General features: G+C 46.4%; 1 protein-coding gene across 1 annotated transcript; it reads right to left on the reverse strand.

Annotated features, from left to right (window-relative positions):
• Positions 1–1,207: 1,207 nt before the first annotated feature.
• MIP (major intrinsic protein of lens fiber) lies at positions 1,208–18,267 on the reverse strand. Its single transcript, XM_028710185.2, has 4 exons — positions 17,804–18,267; positions 11,553–11,717; positions 9,943–10,023; positions 1,208–6,846 (listed from the first exon to the last, which is right to left on the reverse strand). The coding sequence occupies exons 1-4, from the start codon at positions 18,161–18,163 to the stop codon at positions 6,661–6,663; spliced, it is 792 nt and encodes a 263-aa protein (XP_028566018.2). The 5' UTR covers positions 18,164–18,267; the 3' UTR covers positions 1,208–6,660.
• Positions 18,268–21,332: the final 3,065 nt, after the last annotated feature.

A 21,332-nucleotide genomic window follows, 5' to 3' on the forward strand; every position in this document is an offset into this window, starting at 1 on the left:
CGGTCTCAGGGTTTGACTGAAAGTTCCAGGCATTTCCTGGGTGCGTAAAGTGGATTGACTTGCATGCATGTTTAAATTTAAAGCAACTTCCTAATCGTATCCTGTAATTGGCAACATTTGCCCAATCCAGATTGGAATGTAAATTTCACCTCTGGCTAAAAATATCAACTCTACTTCTAACGCTGGAAATAGACTTCAGGAATCCTGACTGTTGTATATCAATGACAGATATCATGAAGAGCTCCGCTGGATCAAGTCAAAGATCCATCTGGTATGAAGTGGTCAACCAGATTCCTCTGGGAAACAGGACATGAAGGAAGAAGAAGAAGAAGAGTTTGGATTTGATATCCCGCCTTTCACTCCCCTTCAGGAGTCTCAAAGCGGCTAACATTCTCCTTTCCCTTCCTCCCCCACAACAAACACTCTGTGGGGTGAATGGGGCTGAGAGACTTCAAAGAAGTTTGACTGGCCCAAGGTCACCCAGCAGCTGCATGTGGAGGAGCGGAGACGCGAACCCGGTTCCCCAGATTACGAGACTACCGCTCTTAACCACTACACCATCACTTTCACTGAAATCTGTTGATTACCGTATTTTTTGCTCTATAAGACTCACTTTTTCCCTCCTAAAAAGTAAGGGGAAATGTGTGTGCGTCTTATGGAGCGAATGCAGGCTGCGCAGCTATCCCAGAAGCCAGAACAACAAGAGGGATTGCTGCTTTCACTGCACAGCGATCCCTCTTGCTCTTCTGGCTTCTGAGATTCAAAATAATTTTTTTTCTTGTTTTCCTCCTCCAAAAACTAGGTGCGTCTTGTGGTCTGGTGCGTCTTATAGAGCGAAAAATACGGTACTTGTCGCCGTCGATAAACTTATCCTATGATAAAATGCCTTGGTATAACTCTTAGAAGGCAATCTATGTATGTTTACTTGGAAGTAAATTCCTTTCGATTTAATGGGCCTTGCTCCCTTGTATGTGTACTTAGAATTTCAGCCTGAACCTCTGTATCTTAAGGTCTAATAGGTCAGTAGTATTTAATTTCTTGAGCAGATCAGAACTGGAGCAGCTGAACGCCTGAATATATAAGACCCAGAGTTCATTTTCTGCAACATATCACGTATCGCACAGCCTATATAATCCTTGTCGTGGAAAGTGTCCTTCTAACTATGTCAAGCTGCCAGATTTCCCTGATGGAGAGCTATTACCAAAAATAAATTACAGCGTTTAATTAAATAATACAATTCCAACACAATAACCAAAGGAGTTCTTTATACCTGTGAAAGAGAAGGTTAATCTGTTCATTGGAAAAGGCGACATGCTACCATCCAGCATGGAAAAAAAGCGAGGAAGAACAAATAAATCATTGGTGTCTCACACACAGCAAATCTTCTGGATGGGCCAGTTTTGGGTTTCAGTATAAACCCAGCTAACGGGGTGATTTAGCGTCATTCCATCGACTTCAGTGAAGTGACTGAACTCACACCAACTGTTCGTCTGCTGATTTCGGAGGAGTGGTCGTTGATATCACCTGTTCTATCTATCTATCATCTATCTATCGATCGATCTCAATGGTGTCATTTTCAGTTCCATTGGCTCCAGTCATAACCCCTTTGGCTGCTGTGAAGTAAGTCCAGATTCAAACCACTTGTTGACCCAAATGAAGGAAATCTATTGCAGAGGAGAGATTCTAGAGTCGTGTGATTTCATCCTGTTCTTGTTGCTTTATAACCCATATGGATTGATGGTGGATATAATCCCACGGACCTCAACGTAGTGGCTCCAGACTGAGTCCATTGATGAGGCTTTGAAATCACATCAGTTTTTACTATATATACGTTGCAGCAGAGAGACTCCAAAAATCAATTCACACCAATATATCTGAAAAATAAGATCCACTGCTAAGACATGCCAACACTGCAGAAAACAAGCATTTGCTTTCAGGTGGAAACATCTGCAATCTCACTTCATCCGAGTTTCCTCTCTTATGAAACCATCAGTCACCCGCTCTCACTCCAACAGGTCTTTCCCATCTCTGCGCAGGACTCTTACAGTACAGTTCCTTTTGGAAATAGTCCAGACAGGTCAGTCTGAACTTGAAAAATAATCTACTCCCTGGTGGTAAATAAAGAGCATAAAAGAATTGCTATGCTGGGTAAGACAAACGGTTCATCTAGCTCCATAAGAACATGACTTACGCTGTTTCAGACCAAGGGCATTTGCCAGAAGTGTCTCAGAAGCCCACAAGCTAGAAATGAAGGCAGCAATGACCCCCTCCCTTAAAATAAATAAATAAAGACGCCCAGAGAACAACAACTGACATTCAGATAAACTACCTCTCTGAACAGGGAAGTTCCATTTAATTAGAATAGTTAATACCCATTGAGAGACCTACTCTCTGTGCCTGTTGACTCAATTTCTTCTAAAACCACCAAGCCAGTGACCATCCAATTCCACAATTGACCATATTGTGTGAATAAGTTCCTTGATTTTGTCCGCCCTGAATCTACTCCCAATCAATTGAGATACTATTAGGAGGAATGTTTTTCCCCTCGTCCCCTTTCTTCACACAATTCGTGAGTTTATAAGCCTCTGTCATGTCTTCCCCATCCCTATGCCTTTTTTTGCTGAACTAAAAAGCTACAAATGATTAAGGAAGATGCTTAAACTTTTTGACAATTTTTGTCCCCCCCCCTTTTTTTAACCTTTTCCTGTTCTGTTCTTTCCTTTTTGAGATGATACACCAAAACTGTACACCGCGTTCTAAATGCACGACGCTATTGGTTTTATATGATGGCATTCCGAGACCAGCAGTTTTATTTTAAATTTATGTCCCGATTTGTTTTTCCTCCAACTATTGCTGCACATTTAGGTCTTATCCACACTTCCCGAAAAGCTCTGGGTCCGAATGCCCCTCTTTTTTCGTCCTGAGCTTTCCCTACGAAAACCTGCTCTTTAAAACTGAATCAGAGCAAACATCAATTCAGCTTTAAAGAGCAGGTTTTCACGGGCTCTGGAACAACAACAAAAGGTCACATGGACACAGAGCTTTAAATCGTGGAAAGAGCGAAGGAAAGCAAAGTGTATATAAGCCATTAGTGAAACTTTAATTGAGCTGTCCATCACAACCCCGAGGTCTTTATTTGTAAAGTAAAAGCCAGTCCACATCCCATCAGTGTATATGTCAAGTTGGGATATTTTGGTCACAGTGTGCATTGCTTTACTTACCTTAAATCTCATTTGCACTATGGTGCCCACTCACCCAGTTTGGAGAAATTGTGCTGGATCATTACTGCTACTGTACTAGTAATTTAATGCAGTCTATAAATGGCTCATTCTGACTCTGAATAGTTTATGTTCTATAGCACCGGTCCTTGAGGTATTCTATAGGTTACTTCCCTCCATTGTGGGGGGAAATCAATATCTTCCTACCTTCTAATCCTCTAGTCCTCTTATACCAGTCTTCGCAACCTGGTGCCATCCAGATGCTGCTAGCTAAGGCTGATGGGAGTTATAGTCCGATAACATCCTATGCCCTTGTAAAATGTGGCTCTTTTTGAGGGGGTGTTATTGGGTTGTTTTATTTTGATTATATATTGTGGTTTTATATGTTGATCTTGTTCTGTGAACCACCCTGAGACCTTCAGGTATAGGGTGGTATATAACTTCAGTAAATAACAATAACATCTGGAGGGTACCAGGTTGACTAAGGCAGTCTTATACCATGACTGCTAAATTTTCTCAGGATCAGTTGGTGAGGGGCTTCAGCAAATTGGGGGGGGGGGGCTTGGCAACACTAATGTCTGTATCAGATTGCCCCATCCACACATTTGTTGATATTTCTATGAATTCTAAAAGTTTATCAAGACAGGACTTTCTTTTTTAAAAGCCATGCTGATTCCCTTAAGCGAGGCTTGTTCTTCTCTGTATTTCATAATTATATATATATATATATACCGTATTTTTTGCTCTATAAGACTCACTTTTTCCCTTCTAAAAAGTAAGGGGAGATGTGTGTGCGTCTTATGGAGCGAATGCAGGCTGCGCAGCTATCCCAGAAGCCAGAACAGCAAGAGGGATTGCTGCTTTCACCGCACAGCGATCCCTCTTGCTGTTCTGGCTTCTGAGATTCAGAATATTTTTTTTTCTTGTTTTCCTCTTCCAAAAACTAGGTGCGTCTTGTGGTCTGGTGCGTCTTATAGAGCGAAAAATACGGTATATTAAGGCTTTCAGCCAATTCATCTGAGACCCAAGTTGTTTAGGATCAAGAAACTACCCATCCACCTCCCAAGCCATGTGCCTCTGCTACAGGATTGGCGGAAGTCTCACATTGTGCTCAGCTCCGGAGAAGGTGGAAGCTTCTGCCTGCGCAAAGCATAGCACCACTAAAGAGAATTCCATGAGTTCCCCCCACAACTTGCAGAAACTTCATTAATTCTCAAGGCATAAACTGAATTTGCAACTTGAGGATTCTCAGGTGTGAGCTGTCTGAAACTGGTATCTTTTGAGTTTGTTCATTAGCCCTCGTCTTATTATGTATTAATTTTTTATTTTGATCAGAATATATGCTACATATTTTGGGCAATGCTTTCATTTTTTAAATTAAATTAAATTAGATTAAATTAAAGGAAGCCTCCATGCCTTTATATATATACGCTTTCACTCTCCAAGCAGAAATCTCAGGCTATACCATGACCAAGGAAAGATGGCATACAGTCTCCTTGTAAGAAGATGAGGAAAGGGACGTGAAATGATGTCAAAAGCGACTGCGCATGGAGAACAGAAAATGCAGGATTTCTAGAATTGCCTTCAAGGCAGGGTCTTGCAATTCCAGCCATGTCCTTCGTCTTTGAGGAACATGCCTGAGTGCTTATAGCGCACTGCTTATATATTTAAAGAGTACACAGAACCAAGCTTACACAGTGGAGAACCTTCCGTCTCCTGTTGCTTGAAGATCAACAAAGCCAGGAAGATAAGCGTAAAATACCCAAAACCAGAAGCAGGCAACATACAACCTGCAAAATGCCTTTTGTCCACACTTCCTCCCAAAATGTCTGGAAGCAGCAATGGAGGGAGATGTCAGAGAGGGGAAGCTGTACAACGGCTGAGAGTATGAGCCGGAACGCCTCCGCTTCAAATGTCACCTCAGCCATGATCTCACTTGGTGGTCAAAACACTGCTTCTCGGCCTCCACTCTCTCCCTTTCACCTGCTGCTTCCCTCCCTTAATCCCCTTTTGAGCCAAGCCTTTATGCCTTGCCACTGTGATCCACGCGGTGGTCACCTCCAGACTGGATTATTGTAACTCGCTCTACGTGGGGCTGCCCTTGAGACTGACCCAGAAACTCCAGCGGGTGCAGAATGCCGCAGCGAGACTCCTTACGGGGTCCTTGCTGCGGGATCACATTCACCCAGTGCTATACCAGCTGCACTGGCTCCTGGTGGAGTACAGGATCAGGTTTAAGGTGCTGGTTTTAACCTTTAAAGCCCTCGTACCTACGGGACCACCTCTCCTGGTATGTCCCACAGAGGACCTTACGGTCTTCAAACAAAAACATCTTGGAGATCCCGGGCCACAGAGAGGTTAGGCTGGCCTCAACCAGAGCCAGGGCTTTTTCGGCTGTAGCTCCGATCTGGTGGAACGCTCTGCCACAAGAGACTAGGGCCCTGCGGGACTTAACATCTTTCCGCAGGGCCTGCAAGACAGAGCTGTTCCACCAAGCCTTTGGCCAGGGCACAGCCTGACTCCCTCCTTTGGCAATCTTCACAGAACTCTAGCCCAATGGTTGCCATAAATTTGATTTGAAGTAATTTTTTAATGAAATGATTTTAGAATGTTGCATTATTTTATTGTTGTTAGCCGCCCTGAGCCCGGCTTCGGCTGGGGAGGGCGGGATATAAATAAACATTTATTATTATTATTATTATTATTATTATTATTATTATTATTATTATTGCTGGCATAAGCCCACAGAGATGAGATGGGGTCCGGATGAGAGCAGGGAGGGAAGTGAAAGAAGGCTGCGACAAAGCACAAAGGAGCCCGAATTGGCCTCTCAATCCTACGCTAGATGAACTGTCTCCAAGAAAGTTAGCAGCGGAACACAGTGGGGGCAGGGGGGCCTTAAATGGAGAGATGTGAAGGGAATAGATGTTGTTCAATGCCTTCCTATATATATATATATATATATATATATATATATATGTACACACACACACACTCATTCATGCATACACCCAGCACAAAGTGGCAAGGACTCCACATGTCCAGTTACACACACACACACACACACACATATAGAAGCAACTCTGAGTTTTGCAGGAATTCAAACAGGGAGATCAGGAGAAATTGTTCTCCTACACCTTTCCCCCTCAAGCCGTTTTTTCAAGATTTCTCACCGCAAAAGAAAGTGTTTAAAAATCAGGCAATGACACCATCTCCCCCACCCACCCGCTCTCCCCATTCCATCGTCCCGTTTGTTTGAAAAGAGAGAGAAAGAGAGAGAGACCGGATAACAAACTGTCCCTTCGGATCTGTGTCTCCTAAGGCACCACTTCCTACTGGCCAAGAGCAATAACAGTCTGTATACTGGGCCAGTGGTTTCTGCCCCCTCTCTCCCCAGAGGAGGGGTGTGTGTGCTGTGGTTTTGTCACCCTAAGGTCACTGCTTATAGCGCTTGCGTCTTCAACTCAACGGGTTCCCCAGGAGGCTCTGGCAGGGCGCTGGTTTCAGCTGGCCGGTTGCCTTTGAGGACAGACATACGCTCTTTGACCCCGCGCATCCGGGGGAAGAGGATGAAGTCGTAGAGGAAGCCGCCCATCACACCGCCAACAATTGGTCCAACCCAATACACCTAAAAAGAAGAAGGGGAAGTGTTAAGTTGTGGGTGAACATAGCAGACGACACAGCGATTCTTCAAACAGCTCTTGTTTATTCACAGGCCAGAACAGAACTGAACTGAAGGGTTCAGTCAGCCTGCTTATATAGGGCTCCAGTGCAACGTAACTGTAACAACTTTCTAAAACTATCCAATCACTGAACATCACTTTCGATCCCTTATTAGCATAACTATCTACAGTACCCCCCTGCTAGCCCAAGGTGAGAACTTCAGTACATAACAGGAAGCACAGAGAAAGGAGGAGCGATGAGACACAGGAGAGGCTTATAGCTCTCCTTGAGCTTCAGTTACGAAGCTGGCAGAGCAAGATGGTGGAGTTTGAAAGGAACACCACTTCAAATTTCAGAAGGATTGTGTGGGGGGAACAAAACAAAACAGTTTCACCTGCTGTGCTAGTTTATTACACAAAGGGAACTTTTACATTGGTGTGTATTCAAAAAGAATGACCTCACAGTCTCTAAAGTAGAGAATATTAGCAACCCATATTGTTTCCACAGCAGCGGTGACCATGAGGCAAATGAATAGGCTGCATGTTGTTATAAGAATTTGAAGGTCTTATATATATAAAATAGATTGTTATGTACTGAGTTGAATAGGATTCAGAATGCAGCAGTCTGACTGGTCCTACAACAATAGGATTCAGAATGCAGCAGTCTGATTGGTCCTAGAACAATAGGATCCAGAATGCAGCAGTCTGATTGGTCCACAGGAGCCACCCAACCCAGCTCCAGGTAGAAGTGAATCCGCAACCTGATTGCCCTACAGGTGAATCCCAGAATTAGCCAATCACGTGGGGCCCATTGTGTAAATAATGTATATAAAGCAGACATTCTGGGGGAACTTCCATTCCTCCTCACCACTCTGAGCTGAATAAAGAGCATGAAATCCACTCTCGACTCCGAGTTTATTTCATAGATGTTCCTAAATGTACCAAGCAAACACATACAAATGTGTAAACCACATGTCTGAAGCCCACAGAAAAGTCCTGAAACCATTTTCTCTCTCCCAAAATGACCTCAAATATTTCTCTGCAGGGTCAAAGGAAATGAGAAATCTCCCCAATGTCTCTTTCACAAATCCTGTCTTAAGGGCACATTTAAGATATGAATAGGGTGTGAGCCTGTGACCTGGATTCAGGAATTGAGTAGTTATCATAACAAAAGAGTGGCCAGGATGCCCAGGTAATCCAATCAGGTAACCTGGCAGACAGGAAGAAACAACAGACCCAGATTTCCGCCCCTTCTCTGATGTATTAAGGGGGTGGTTTTTGGCCACACCCCTTCTGTGATGTATGTATGATGTTTCGGGGGGGGGGGTCCTTGGACTCCAGGGTGGGCAATTTAAAATGTCTATATAAGGGCTTGTGTGCATGGCTCGGGGTCGTCCCCCCCCCCGTGTGTATGGGGGAGCACCCTGTTTCAACAGCTTTAATTAAATATCAGGCTTACTAGCTGCTTTGCTTCTCAATATTCTCTGGTTGGTCTCAGTTATTTTCTCCTACCGATAGAGAACCTACAAAAGGACTCTATATGGCCTCCTGGGTACCCCATAAGGGAAAAGGAGCAGGTTTTCCCCGCTCATAACAATGTATATATCATGTCAGCTCTCTTAAGAATTATTGCCTGTCTTTGTCCTAAGGAAGTGTCTGCACCAATACTGAAGGAACAGTACCTGTGCAGGTACTGTGCAGTCACCCGAACCGGGCCCCAAAATTCCCTAATTCTTTCTTCAAGGATCCATTAGCTAAAATCCATTAGCTTGAGCTCTATAACACAAATCCAGCTGTATAAGTAGCCTTCTCTTTTATCAGTCCATGAAGGCTTAATGGATGGCCTTGTCAGTTCCGAGTGGAGACAGGATGGCGGATCTGGGTCTTATCTTGTCGGTTGTAACTATCCTGACCATGCTGACGCATAGAACTTGCAAGACAGGCCTGTCAGCCCCCGCGCCTAGGGATGGCGCCGGGAGTACTCCTATAGCTGGGTGACCTTTTTACCCCAAGATAAGAGTACAGAAACAGGAATTTCTGTTCATGCTCAAGGATGCAAACTTACGTGTACAAACTCATGAGGCTGGATTCCTGGGGAGGGGAAAAGGGGACCTGAAGGGGATATAAGCTGTATGTAACTGCTCTTTAAGTGTGCTTGCTGTGACTGATCACGCAGTGCCTTTCTGCTATCCAGAAAGCATAAATAAACTCTTTCTCTGAACCAACCCTTGGTGCCTATTGACTCCTTCCTCCCTCCCGGGAGCAACGCGCACCCAACCAATGGGAAAGGTCTGAAAGGCTACAATACTGTTGGCAAATTCCTTTCTCCTCTATTTGCACCTCCTGGTACTGAGGATATTGCTCTTGGGTCTAATATACATGTGCAAAGAGACGTCGAAGAATTATTTCAAGTTCTCCAGAAACCTTGAAGGAACAAACATCGTGGATACCATCCAAAATTAGTTTAGGGCTTCACCAGCTATTCCAGGATGTCCTCCTAATTAGTGCATATAACCAGGAAAAATAGCTGGCACAAAGTTGGCACAGACTAAGGGCAGACACTTCAGAGCTTTGTATTATTTTACGTATTGGCAACTGTGTTTAAAATTATTCATGGGGCACCATAACCTGCTCCCCTATGAAGGTATTGACATGGGAATCTTCTGCTTGGGTTATCTTCATTTTATCTGGGGTGACACAGAGTTCTAGGGTGCTTCCACGTCACCATTGACCCAAATACTCCTTTGGACCAGACACAATAATTGAACCCGTCTCCAATCTGAGCTTTACATCTGCAGAGATCTACTAGGTGTCCTGCTCAGCACTGCCGCTGTGAAGGATGGATTTTCAGGGAGAGGAATAATTATTATTTATTTATTTATTTATTTATTTCCCACCCATCTGGCTGGGTAGGAGGGGCATCCCTAGAATATGCGAAATAGAGCCTTGGAGGAATCTGGCCTGATTAGCCCAGAGCTTTCTCCGCAACCCTTAGCTTGATATGTTGTTACATACCTGATTATGAATAAGCCTAATTTCTTACCCCCAAACCCTCTCCTTACCCAGTGGTTGGTGAAATTGCGGGTGATGACAGCAGGGGCGAAGGATCGGGCAGGATTCATGCCAGCTCCTGTGAAGTACATCTGCAAGACAGTAAGGTTAGAATGGAGAAACTGTTTCCCCCCTGTATATAAGGCACCCCCATGTCCCTGGACCCCAAGTAGGTCCAATTTCTTTTCTAAAGGCTGACTTCGGACCAAACTGTCAATTTCAGTGTCTCGTTTTCTTAGTCTTTAAGTCAGTTCTTGCACATCAATTTCTGGTTGGTTGGTTGGTTGGTTGGTTGGTTGGTTGGTTGGTTTTAGTGTCTTCAATGAACTTTGTCCACATTTTAGTGCAAATTTTGCCCAACGCAGACATTTTTGCAAAGCAAGTTTCCTGAATATAATGCCATTTTGTATGTTTTTTTTCACTAGTGTGTACATTTCAATGCAAACACTACCCCCAGGATATACATATTTGTACGCATTACTAGGAAAGAGAACTTCATTGCAAAATTCTGAGAACTGCACATTTTGAAGGACGGCTACATCTCAGTTTGCATATTATTTTAGAAAGTGCAAATTATGTGTGTTTGCCTTTAAATGTGAATCGAATTGAATTTACCTATCCCCCATTCCAGCTAAAGGCTTGGTGGGATTTATATATGATCCCGTAGCTTTCTGTCACATCCTCTGCTAAAATGCAGTGATATGGACGGTCAACAGACACCATAATATTTCCCTTTTTCCAGCAGCTGTGATTCACTCTGAATGTCACAGTATTGGTCTATTTGTATTCCCATATATGGCCACTCCCATATTGGGAAATCACATGCGAAAAGGCCCCCGTAATCTCGACAGCAAGGGAGCCAACATGATCTGTTGCATTGCAAACTGATGGAAAAGTGGGTTTCTGCTAAAGCATGGGGAGGGCATAGCTGTCAACCATCCCTTATTTGGCGGGAAACTCCCTTATACCAGCGCCGTGTCCTGCTGCTGTCCCAGATTGATGATGTCCCTTAAATTTCCCGGGTTTCATGCTTGCCCGGCTCAGGAGGGAAGCAGCGGCTCGGGGTCCTCCACCTCGAGAGAGCGAGCGCACGAGCTGCCGCATCTCCGTCTCTCCATTTTCCCCCTCAGGGGCGCGTCGTGAGGAGACGGGTGGCAGCAGGCGGGCAGGCAGCCCCTCTCTTGCGAGACTTCTGCACCGCTGCCAGAGGAAGCCAGAGGAGGCTGAGGAGGCGGCCTGAGGGAGGAGGAAGAGGAGGGGATGGGGAGGGACACAGAAGGGCGGCGCTTCAGTGGCCGCGGCACCACCGCAACCACCTCATGCCGGGCTTGCGGGTGGCGTGGGCGAGAGTCTCTCCCCCCCCTCTCGGGTGGGGAAGGGCCAATGGAACTCATAAGCTAAGCAAAATCCCTTATTTTGGCTGCTGACCCCTTATTTTCGAGGCTGCTGGTCCCTTATTTTCAAATCTGTAAGTTGACAGCTATGGGGGAGGGCAGCACAGCGCTATGTGCGGGGCTGTTCACAGAACCGAGATAGAAGTACGCATGGCTAATATGAAGGTAATCTGTGCAAATAGGCTACATCTGTTACCACATCTGTGCATCTTGCACAGAGTCATTACCCCAAAGAGGTGTCCAAGAGTGAGGGAGAATCCCACAGCCAACGCTACAGATCCCATGCGCCCGTTACGTCTCTCGTCATAGGTGGCGAAGATGCAGAGGACAAACTGTAAGGTCAGGAAGATCTCCACGACTGTAGCTTGGCTTACATTTACACTGGGGTGTATCTGAAATCAGGGAGACACAAAGAAGGACAGAACCATGAGCAAACGACAGAAGCCCACACCTCATTCCTTCCTCTGCTACTGTTCTGATCATACAATAAGCTTATTGACATGGCGTCTAGAACTTTGCCTTTTACAATACTGAAGGCAACTCTCACGGAATCTTTTCCATGGCTATTTATGGAGCTAATCAAAAGTTGGATGTAGAGATTTGGGCAAAGCATTTACCAGGTGGCAATGCGGAGGTCAGACTGTCAGACTTGGTGCCCGTGGTGCAAGGAGTTGACCGAGGCAACAGAAGTGAAGGGAGGTAAGGGAGAAAAGTAGGTTAAAAAAAGCACCAGGAAGCCTGAACAGAGTCCCTGGCATGCTCAGACTTATGAGCAAGCGTGAGCAGGAAGCCTTTGTGGGTACCAGGGAATATTACTGACTTGATCTGGTCTACTGATATAAAGACATGCCAGTCTCATTCATAAGTGTGGCTGGTCTCTCTCCAGTTCCTTCCAGAACTGAGTGGTGACAGAATCCTACCCAACAAGTCTCAGGTATACAGTGGTACCTCAGGTTAAGTACTTAATTTGTTCCGGAGGTCCGTACTTTAGCTAATTGGGCCTCCTGCTGCCGCCGCGCCGCTGGAGCACGATTTCTGCTCTCATCCTGAAGCAAAGTACTTAACCCGAGGTAATATTTCTGGGTTAGCGGAGTCTGTAACCTGAAGCGTATGTAACCTGAGGTACCACTGTATACCATAAGCCCAAGCAAAGGTGCAAGTCATGACACTGTCTCTCAGCTTCAGACTCCAATTAGTGTGAGAGTCCACATAGTTTAAGACACTATTTTACTTGCTTAAAATGCATTAATGATGATATACTTTTACTCTTCAAGGGCTGTATGAATAACTCTGGGTTAGGTTTAACACCCTAGGCAAATACAGAATAATTCAGCTGGTGGGTACCCCCCAAAAATGCCATCTAATTTGACCACCAGCCCTCCATACCCTCACAAAAGTAGGACAATATTGCTGCATGCCACCGCAATTTCTGAGCGATGCAAGATTCCAGGGGTTCCAGGCATGTTTACCCAGGGTCTGTGTTTCCTTTGGGAAATCAGGCACAGAGGAGACTGTGGTGTCTTTATGATATATGGTTTATTTACACATATATACAACCTGAGCCTATGATGGAGGGGTTCATAGGACTGGCACCCCAAGACGGTCTTGCTTCTCCCATAGCTGCAGCCGTGGCTTCAGGACAGAAATTAGCCACGGCTTTCCAGCTTGCCGCCTTTACCAGACTGCAACCTTTATCCTCCAGGTCACATCCCAGCCAACTCTAAAGCCTCTAAACTTTGGCTTTTGTCTTCTAACTAACGCTGAGTTGAGGGAGGGCCCCTTCCTATTTGCCACCTGGCACAGAGCTTTCCTAATGGCCCATCACCACAGGCAATTTCCTCATCGGGAAACTAGCCTGGAACACATAACACAGGGAGTCTGGCACCCACAGGGGAGTCTGGCACCCACAAACTTCTAACAACAACACACACCCCCCATGTTATGCCTACCGGCGTGGTTGCTCGAGAGCGAACAGGCAAGATCCCCACTGGTCTTTTCAAAGGCTTTATTATTGGTGCAAAAACATTTACAGTGCAGAACGTCTCAAGTCCATGTCTGCTCAGTCGCTAGCAGAATCTGGGAGTGGGCGGTCCTTAAACTTTCCCCAGCATAGCAGTCTTTTGACCCCCATCCTACGCCTCCCCTCTCTGTGCGTAAACCTACTGCGCAGAGAGGGCGTGGCTAAAGGGGGACCTGCCTCCCCCCCGCTTTGCTCATGCACGGTGTCTTGGCTCTCTCTTGCATCCTCCGAGCCCTGCATCCCTTCCCCACAAGAGGCGGGGCTTCCCTCCTCCGCGGAGGAAGTGCTGCTTCTCACGATCTTTGGAGGCTCCCTGTAACCCAGCTGCCCTTCCACCTCTCGCCTCTGAGCCGATGGCAGTTCCCTGACACCCCACTATAAAACAGCCTATGCAAATTGAGACCACTGTGTGGAAAAAGTAGGGAGCAGATAAGAATGCCCTTGGACAAAGAGTGATATTATATGACAGTGGTACCTCGGGTTACAGACACTTCAGGTTACAGACTCCGCTAACCCAGAAATAGTGCTTCAGGTTAAGAACTTTGCTTCAGGATGAGAACAGAAATCATGCTCCGGTGGCGCAGGGGCAGCGGGAGGCCCCATTAGCTAAAGTGGTGCTTCAGGTTAAGATCAGTTTCAGGTTAAGAACGGACCTCCGGAACGAATTAAGTACTTAACCCGAGGTACCACTGTATATATTCCATCTTGTTCCAAGAAGTTCAGACTAATCTCCACCCTGTGGGATAGACTAAGAAGAGAGAGAGTGGATATTCCATCATGAGAGGAATGGCAGCTAAAAATATGCGAGTATTTGGAACTTGCGAAAATGACGGAGTCAATAAGAAATAAATCAACAGACAAAGTTAAAAAAGAATGGGAATGTTTTAGCAAGTATTTGATGAAACAAGGTTCCGATATTAAGACTTGGCTGTGCTTTGAATAACCCTGCAAATAGGGAAATATCTTTTATTCATTCCAAGATGAGGATAAATAATTAAACACAGGGTATAAAACAGGAAAACTTGAACCGAAACCGTAAAGAGGCAGAAGGAAGTCGATAACATAATAAATGGTAAAGGGATTCAATCCAAACTGAAGGTTAGAATATACAATAAATACCAATATAGGTTTGAATTATATTAAACAGTACTTATCAGTAGGTAGGTATTCTTATTGTTTAAGTTGTCATTTTGATATAGTTATTTTTTCTTTATTTTCTTTTTAATTTTTCTTTTTTTTCCTCCCCCCCTTTTTCATTTTCTCTTCTTTTTCTGTATGTTTTTTCATCGGTTATGTATGTATGATTTTGCTAAAAAGACAAAGAGAAAGAGGACAGAGAAAGAGAAAGAAAGAAAGAAAGAAAGAAAGAAAGAAAGAAAGAAAGAAAGAAAGAGAGGGTGGCTGCAAGCAAGTGTTATCTCCTGAGCTTTATGGCTTGAGTGATTTTAGGTTCTGGTCCAACCACTACACCACACTGCCTCCCTTGAAATTAATTTAGCAAGTGTGCCAAGCTATGTGCTGCAACAGTAACTGGGAACTTTTCCTCCTGTGATCTGTCAGGGGAAAACCAAAGCCATCTGTAGAAACCAGAGCCCAAAATAAGTTTCCGGACGGCAGAGTCAAAAGAGAGACAACACCCCCACCCCCCATTTTTGTCTCTTTTTACCACCCCACCCCACCCACCTTGCTGCCTGCTTGGAATTAGGCTAAGGGCTACATAAGTCTAAATACAGTGGTACCTCAGGTTAAGAACTTAATTCGTTCTGGAGGTCCGTTCTTAACCTGAAACTGTTCTTAACCTGAGGTACCACTTTAGCTAATGGGGCCTCCTGCTGCCGCCGCTCCGCGATCTCTGTTCTCATCCTGAAGCAAAGTTCTTAACCCAAGGTAATATTTCTGGGTTAGTGGAGTCTGTAACCTGAAACATCTGTAACTTGAAGCATCTGTAACCCGAGGTACCACTGTATCTCTCTTCAATGTTCTCATCATCCTCCATCCTTGAATTATTTGAAGGGTGGTGGTGGTGGTAAGGGGGCACTTAATTAAACCCACAAGCCCAATTCCCTGCCCCCCTGCCCTAGCCCTAGCTAAGAAGGCTAGGACTGCTTTGAATTATTTGTCAAGCCTGGGTTGGACCTTGGTTTTATTTTTTCCGTCATGTCCACCAGGGGCATTGTGGGAAATTTAAATGGCAGCTAGAGTTAGGCACTTGGTCTACTGACCATACAGGACCATGGAAAATAAAGTGTTTTGCCCCCCCTCGCCCTCTGAGGGGGGGGTGTTAGTGGTGGTCTCTGCCCAGCAGTTGCCCCAGGCTCTGGGTTCTAGCGCTGAATCTGCTATTTCTCCTTCAATCCACCCAACAAGTGTTTGGATAAATATTCTATTTCTTCTAAACAACCAGCAGCCTCCCTGGAGAAAAAGGGAATTTGCAATCATGACTGCATCTCCATTGGGAATTTATATCTGACCTTCGTGCAACAAAGCTTGGGGGAAAATAGGTTCAACCTAGTGGAGAAAAAATGCTCTGCAAATGTTAATTTTTTGTTTGTATACACACTCTTACTTTATTTGGGGGGGGGGGGTTGATAGATCTTAAATCCCTAGACTCATCTCTTTATCTTTGTTGCTCTAGATGCTTTCACTTTCTTAATCAATGAGTGGACAAAAATTTAAGCTAGCCTATTTTAAGCGTAGGTACCAGTTCTTGATGTCTTTCGCTCAGTTATCCCAAACTTCATCACAGCCCTACCTGAATTACCGTATTTTTCGCTCTATAAGATGCACCAGACCACAAGACGCACCTAGTTTTTGGAGGAGGAAAACAAGAAAAAAAATATCCTGAATCTCAGAAGCCAGAACAGCAAGAGGGATCGCTGCGCACTGAAAGCAGCAATCCCTCTTGCTGTTCTGGCTTCTGGGATAGCTGCACAGCCTGCACTCGCTCCATAAGACGCACACACATTTCCCCTTACTTTTTAGGAGGGGAAAAGTGAGTCATAGAGCAAAAAATACGGTAAATGTCTCCAGCTGAAGCTGTGAAGCACTGCATTAAAAACAAACAAAAAAGAGGCAAAATCCTTTAGATTGGCCTAGAACAGATTCACATCATTTCTGAAGGAAGTGTACATTCTGACAATCCAGACATGTTTCTAGGGAAGCCTAAATCACACCAACAGGCAGAGCAACAAATCTGAACATCTGGCATCAAACCAACATCTCCGAGGTGGAAGCATCTAAATTTAAGTAAGGAGAAGGACTCTTGATACAAAATTGATTTGGAAAATTTAAATTTCAGCTATGGTCATTTGCCAGCTTCTTTGGCAGTTCTGCTGTTAACCCCATAAAGGAAAAGTCATGTAGTTGGTTATTACCTAAAATATACCACACTCCTCCGTTGGCTCCCGAGACAGACGGATGCCGAAAAAGCAACTAGTAATTCTCGGTTTCCTTTAAACCGTTGTGTTAGGAGAATGAACTGAGCTATCAGATCACATGTGGTTGAGGGAGTTTTGAGAGGAACAACCCACAGCCCATGAAACAATGGGAGGTGTTCATTACGGGCACAAGCTTAAATTTTATGAAAACCTACCGCAGTGCAAATCCTGTTTAACTCAGCGGGACATGCTTCTGACTAAGTAAACGAATTTAGGATTGGGCTGTTTGTGAGCTACAATCGACAAGACATCCTCCCAAGAAGCTAAGTTATGCTTGATCTTGAAATAAAGATAGAATCATTATAAAACCAGCAGATTAGTTAGGTGTGGGCTTCAACAGATCGCAGGCCTTTTCATGCCTAAGGGTTAAGTTGCCTTTTTTCTTAAATCAATACATAATGCAAACATAAAACCTTTATTGGCTGCATTCTGTCTGCAACGTTCACATGCATGGCGCTCATCCAGCTGGCAGAAGCCACAAAGGCGTTTGTTAGCTTGATGCGTGGAAAACCTACGTATAGCCCAAGCTGACACTTATTAAATCCCATTATTAAATCTCATTACACAATCATCCTCAAATATTCCTGTCTCGCATTCCTTTGTGATCCTGCTCACTTTCCTCACAGTACACACACACACACACACACACACACACACACACACACACACGGCTATGCATTCAGATAATCTTCTGCCATCTGGGTGCCACCCAGCTATGAAGCCAAAGTCATGTTGATGAGCTGTCAATCAAAGATAACAGCTGAGACAAATGTCTCCTGCATCTGCCACAAATGCACGTAGAGTCCGGCTCCAGGCGCTATGCTAGTGGGTTGTATTCTTCCTAGATCTTGGGACTCAAGACTCCTTATGAGATGTTATGAATCCCTCTCCTCCTTCTAGCACCCTTGGGATTGCCCCTAACAACTCAGAATTTAAAAAACCCCACTATGCAATCCTTCAGTGGATGTTTAGACTATAGGGGTGCCACCCTCCTCAAACACCCTCTGCACGATCCAGTTACCGTGTTGAGTGCCAGGTTACCCCGCAACGCTGCTGGCGTGACTCCGTAAAGCACGGCTGCGCCGGCCACTCCTCCCAGCAGCTGGGCAACCATGTAGAAGACGGCGCGGAACAGGGAGAGCTGCGAGCCCAGCAGGAAGGCCATGGTGACGGCTGGGTTGATGTGCGCTCCGCTCACGTGGCCTAGAGACTGCACCATGGTGGCCGCCACCAAGCCGAAAGCCAGGGCCACCAGCAGAACGTTCAGGGGGCCGACCACCCAGCGTAGCGAGGCCCCCAGGCCGAAAAAGACATAGAACATGGTGCCGAAGAACTCGGCAAAGACAGCCCTCCAGAAGGAGGAGGAACGCGCCTCCCACATGGTGAGGCAGGACGGCGGTGGAGGTGCGGTGCGCAGCGGCAGCAGGGCAGTCTCCAAGCTCCTCTCTGCTGCTGCTGAGCTCCACCTAAGCCCACTGCCTTCTACCCCGGCTGTGAGCTTTATAAGGCTCCCTAGCCCAGCCCAGGAGGTGGGAACTGAGTTCAACTGATTGGGGTCTCTTAACTCTTCCCTGCCTGGCCTGGGAAGCTGCGGTCGTGCTTATAAAAAAGGCTCAGGAGTACACAAGGAGACAGCCAGATCCTGCTCCAGCTTTCAGGGCTTTGATCCTCCTCATTTGTGGATTTCGGTTTCCCCCTTTCCACCTTTCAGCTAAGGAGCTTCACGGAAACACTCCTTGCTGGGGGTAGATGGGTCATAACTCCCAAGGATGCTACTGCAGCAAAAGAGGCCAATTTGTGGGTGTATTTTTCGGAGCAGCCTGGTATAGAAAAAGCATCGGTCCTCCTCTCTGAACTGGGACGGTTCAAGGAGGGGCTTCCCCAAGTTGCAGGTTTTCCCAGGCGTAACGGAGCTCCTCTGTTTGCAAGGCCAAAACTCTTCCCTGTGCAAAAGAATGGAGCAGACATGATGTCTTTAGTGCTGCAACAAGCTTTGTGCAGGAGGGAGCAGAGAGGGAAGGACGGTTATCTTTTTGCACAAATGCTATCATAGGAGACAAAGTAGGTTAAAGTTGCCCAAGCAACACGACCCCTGAAGAGTATGCCATCGGGGTGAGGTCATTTTTAGGCCTTGTAGCATCCACTCAACAACTGAAAGACAGGCTGGTGTTATACTGGTACGAGAAAGCCTAGCACCCTCTTTCTAAATGCATCACAATTTTAACGGATTTTTTTTCCAGATCTCTGCTGCGTACCTTCGGAAACTACTGCTGTCAAATCGCATCTGTGTCTCTTTGTGGATATGCTCCTGATCTGATGGTGTCAAATTTCCCCATAGGGAGACCCTGGCCTTCAGATCCCCACACCCAGACTGAGTTCTTTTCTTGCCACAACAAGAATCCTGCAACTTTTTGTCACAGAAGAAGAACAGAAAGAGATAGCCCTCGGAAGGTAGGTATGACCTGTATCCACGCTGGGGCTGAAATATTTATTCTGCGATTTGTTCATCACATATTAAAACTGGATTTTTAGCTGATCCTACCTATGCACTGGTTAATGGCATTGTTACATCGTGTAATCCAATCAAATTTAAGCATTTTTAAATCCCAGTGATTGCAGTGGGTGAGGTAATCATAACCTTCCCATTTGAGTCAATATGGATATAAGGTAAAGGTACCCCTGCCCGTGCGGGACGCAGGTGGCGCTGTGGGTAAAAGCCTCAGCGCCTAGGGCTTGCCGATCGAAAGGTTGGCGGTTCGAATCCCCGCGGCGGGGTGCGCTCCCGTTGCTCGGTCCCAGCACCTGCCAACCTAGCAGTTCGAAAGCACCCCCGGGTGCAAGTAGATAAATAGGGACCGCTTACTAGCGGGAAGGTAAACGGCGTTTCCGTGTGCGGCTCTGGCTCGCCAGAGCAGCGATGTCACGCTGGCCACGTGACCCAGAAGTGTCTCCGGACAGCGCTGGCCCCCGGCCTCTTGAGTGAGATGGGCGCACAACCCTAGGGTCTGGCAAGAATGGCCCGTACGGGCAGGGGTACCTTTACCTTTACCTTACCCCTGCCCGTACGCAGTGGCGTAGTGTGGGGGGTGCAGGGGGGGCCGGCCGCACCGGGCACAACATCTGGGGTTAGGGCAAATCCACAGGTTAGGGGGCGCAAATCCATGGGTTAGGGGGCGCAAATCCACGGGTTAGGGGGCGCAAATTCCTTGCCTTGCCCCGGGTGCTGACAACCCACGCTATGCCACTGCCCGTACGGGCCAGTCTTGACAGACTCTAGGGTTGTGCGCCCATCTCACTCAAGAGGCCGGGGGCCAGCGCTGTCCGGAGACACTTCCAGGTCACGTGGCCAGCGTGACATCACTGCTCTGGCGAGCCAGAGCCGCACACGGAAACGCCGTTTACCTTCCCGCTGGTAAGCGGTCCCTATTTATCTACTTGCACCCGGGGGTGCTTTCGAACTGCTAGGTTGGCAGGCGCTGGGACCGAGCAACGGGAGCGCACCCCGCCGCGGGGATTCGAACCGCCGACCTTTCAATCGGCAACCCCTAGGCGCTGAGGCTTTTACCCACAGCGCCACCCGCGTCCCTATGGATATAGCCAACGCTTAATTTGTCTGAAATGCACCTCCGATTTTGTTCATCTCCAAGCCGTGTGTTTCAGATTCTTCTCCAAGCCGCAATATACCTGGATGCATGGTTTAGGCACCAGGAAACTGTTGCCGCTTTAAAGAAGAACATATGGTGATATACCTATTTTTAACTGATTTGAGGCAGCAATCCTATGCTGAAAATGCGTCAACAGAGGAGCTACAGGATTCAGCAGAAGCCCTGCTGCATCAGCGGAGTGCAAAAGGTCCCGCCACCACACACACAAAATATATAAGAGGAATGCCCAAGACACACCAGTGAATATTCACTGGCGGAACAGCTAAGACAGGGCGGAGTCATGAGCAGGAAAGGAGTGGCACGCGGAGGAGCACTTTGCTGAATCTAAGCCTAATCTAAACTTGGGTCTCCAGCAGTTTTTGGACTACAATTCTTCTCATCGATAACCACTTGTCCTGCTGGCTAGGGATGATGGGAGTTGTAGGTAACCTAAAAGTAAAGGTAAAGGGACCCCTGACCATTAGGTCCAGTCGTGACCGACTCTGGGGTTGCGGCGCTCATCTCGCTCTATAGGCCGGGGGAACCGGTGTTTGTCTGCAGACAGCTTCTGGGTCATGTGGCCCATCTGGCAAACCAGAGCAGCGCACAGAAACGCCGTTTACCTTCCCACCGGAGCGGTAACTATTTATCTACTTGCACTTTGAGGTGCTTTCGAACTGCTAGGTTGGCAGGAGCAGGGACCGAGGAATGGGAGCTCACTCCGTCGCGGGGATTAGAACCTCCGACCTTCTAATCCTCAAGTCCTAGGCTCTGTGGTTTAACCCACAGCGCCACCCACGTCCAAGGCAACCTAGGGCCCTCCAGATGGACTGTGGAGCTGTAGTCTAAAACTATATGGACAATACCAGGTTGGCTTTATCCTATACCCCTTCGAGCCATGGCTAC

This window comes from Podarcis muralis, chromosome 2, assembly GCF_964188315.1.
Source record: "Podarcis muralis chromosome 2, rPodMur119.hap1.1, whole genome shotgun sequence".
In the NCBI taxonomy this organism is placed as follows: Eukaryota; Metazoa; Chordata; class Lepidosauria; order Squamata; family Lacertidae; genus Podarcis; species Podarcis muralis.

Excerpts from the sequence above, each read along its gene's own strand:
- MIP (XM_028710185.2), bottom strand. The coding sequence starts at position 18,163 with ATGTGGGAGGCGCGTTCCTCCTCCTTCTGGAGGGCTGTCTTTGCCGAG. Across the intron at positions 11,718-17,803 it reads GTAACCTGGCACTCAACACG|ATACACCCCAGTGTAAATGT; the intron begins GTAACTGGATCG and ends CCCTGATTTCAG. Across the intron at positions 6,847-9,942 it reads GCAATTTCACCAACCACTGG|GTGTATTGGGTTGGACCAAT; the intron begins GTAAGGAGAGGG and ends TCTTCTTTTTAG.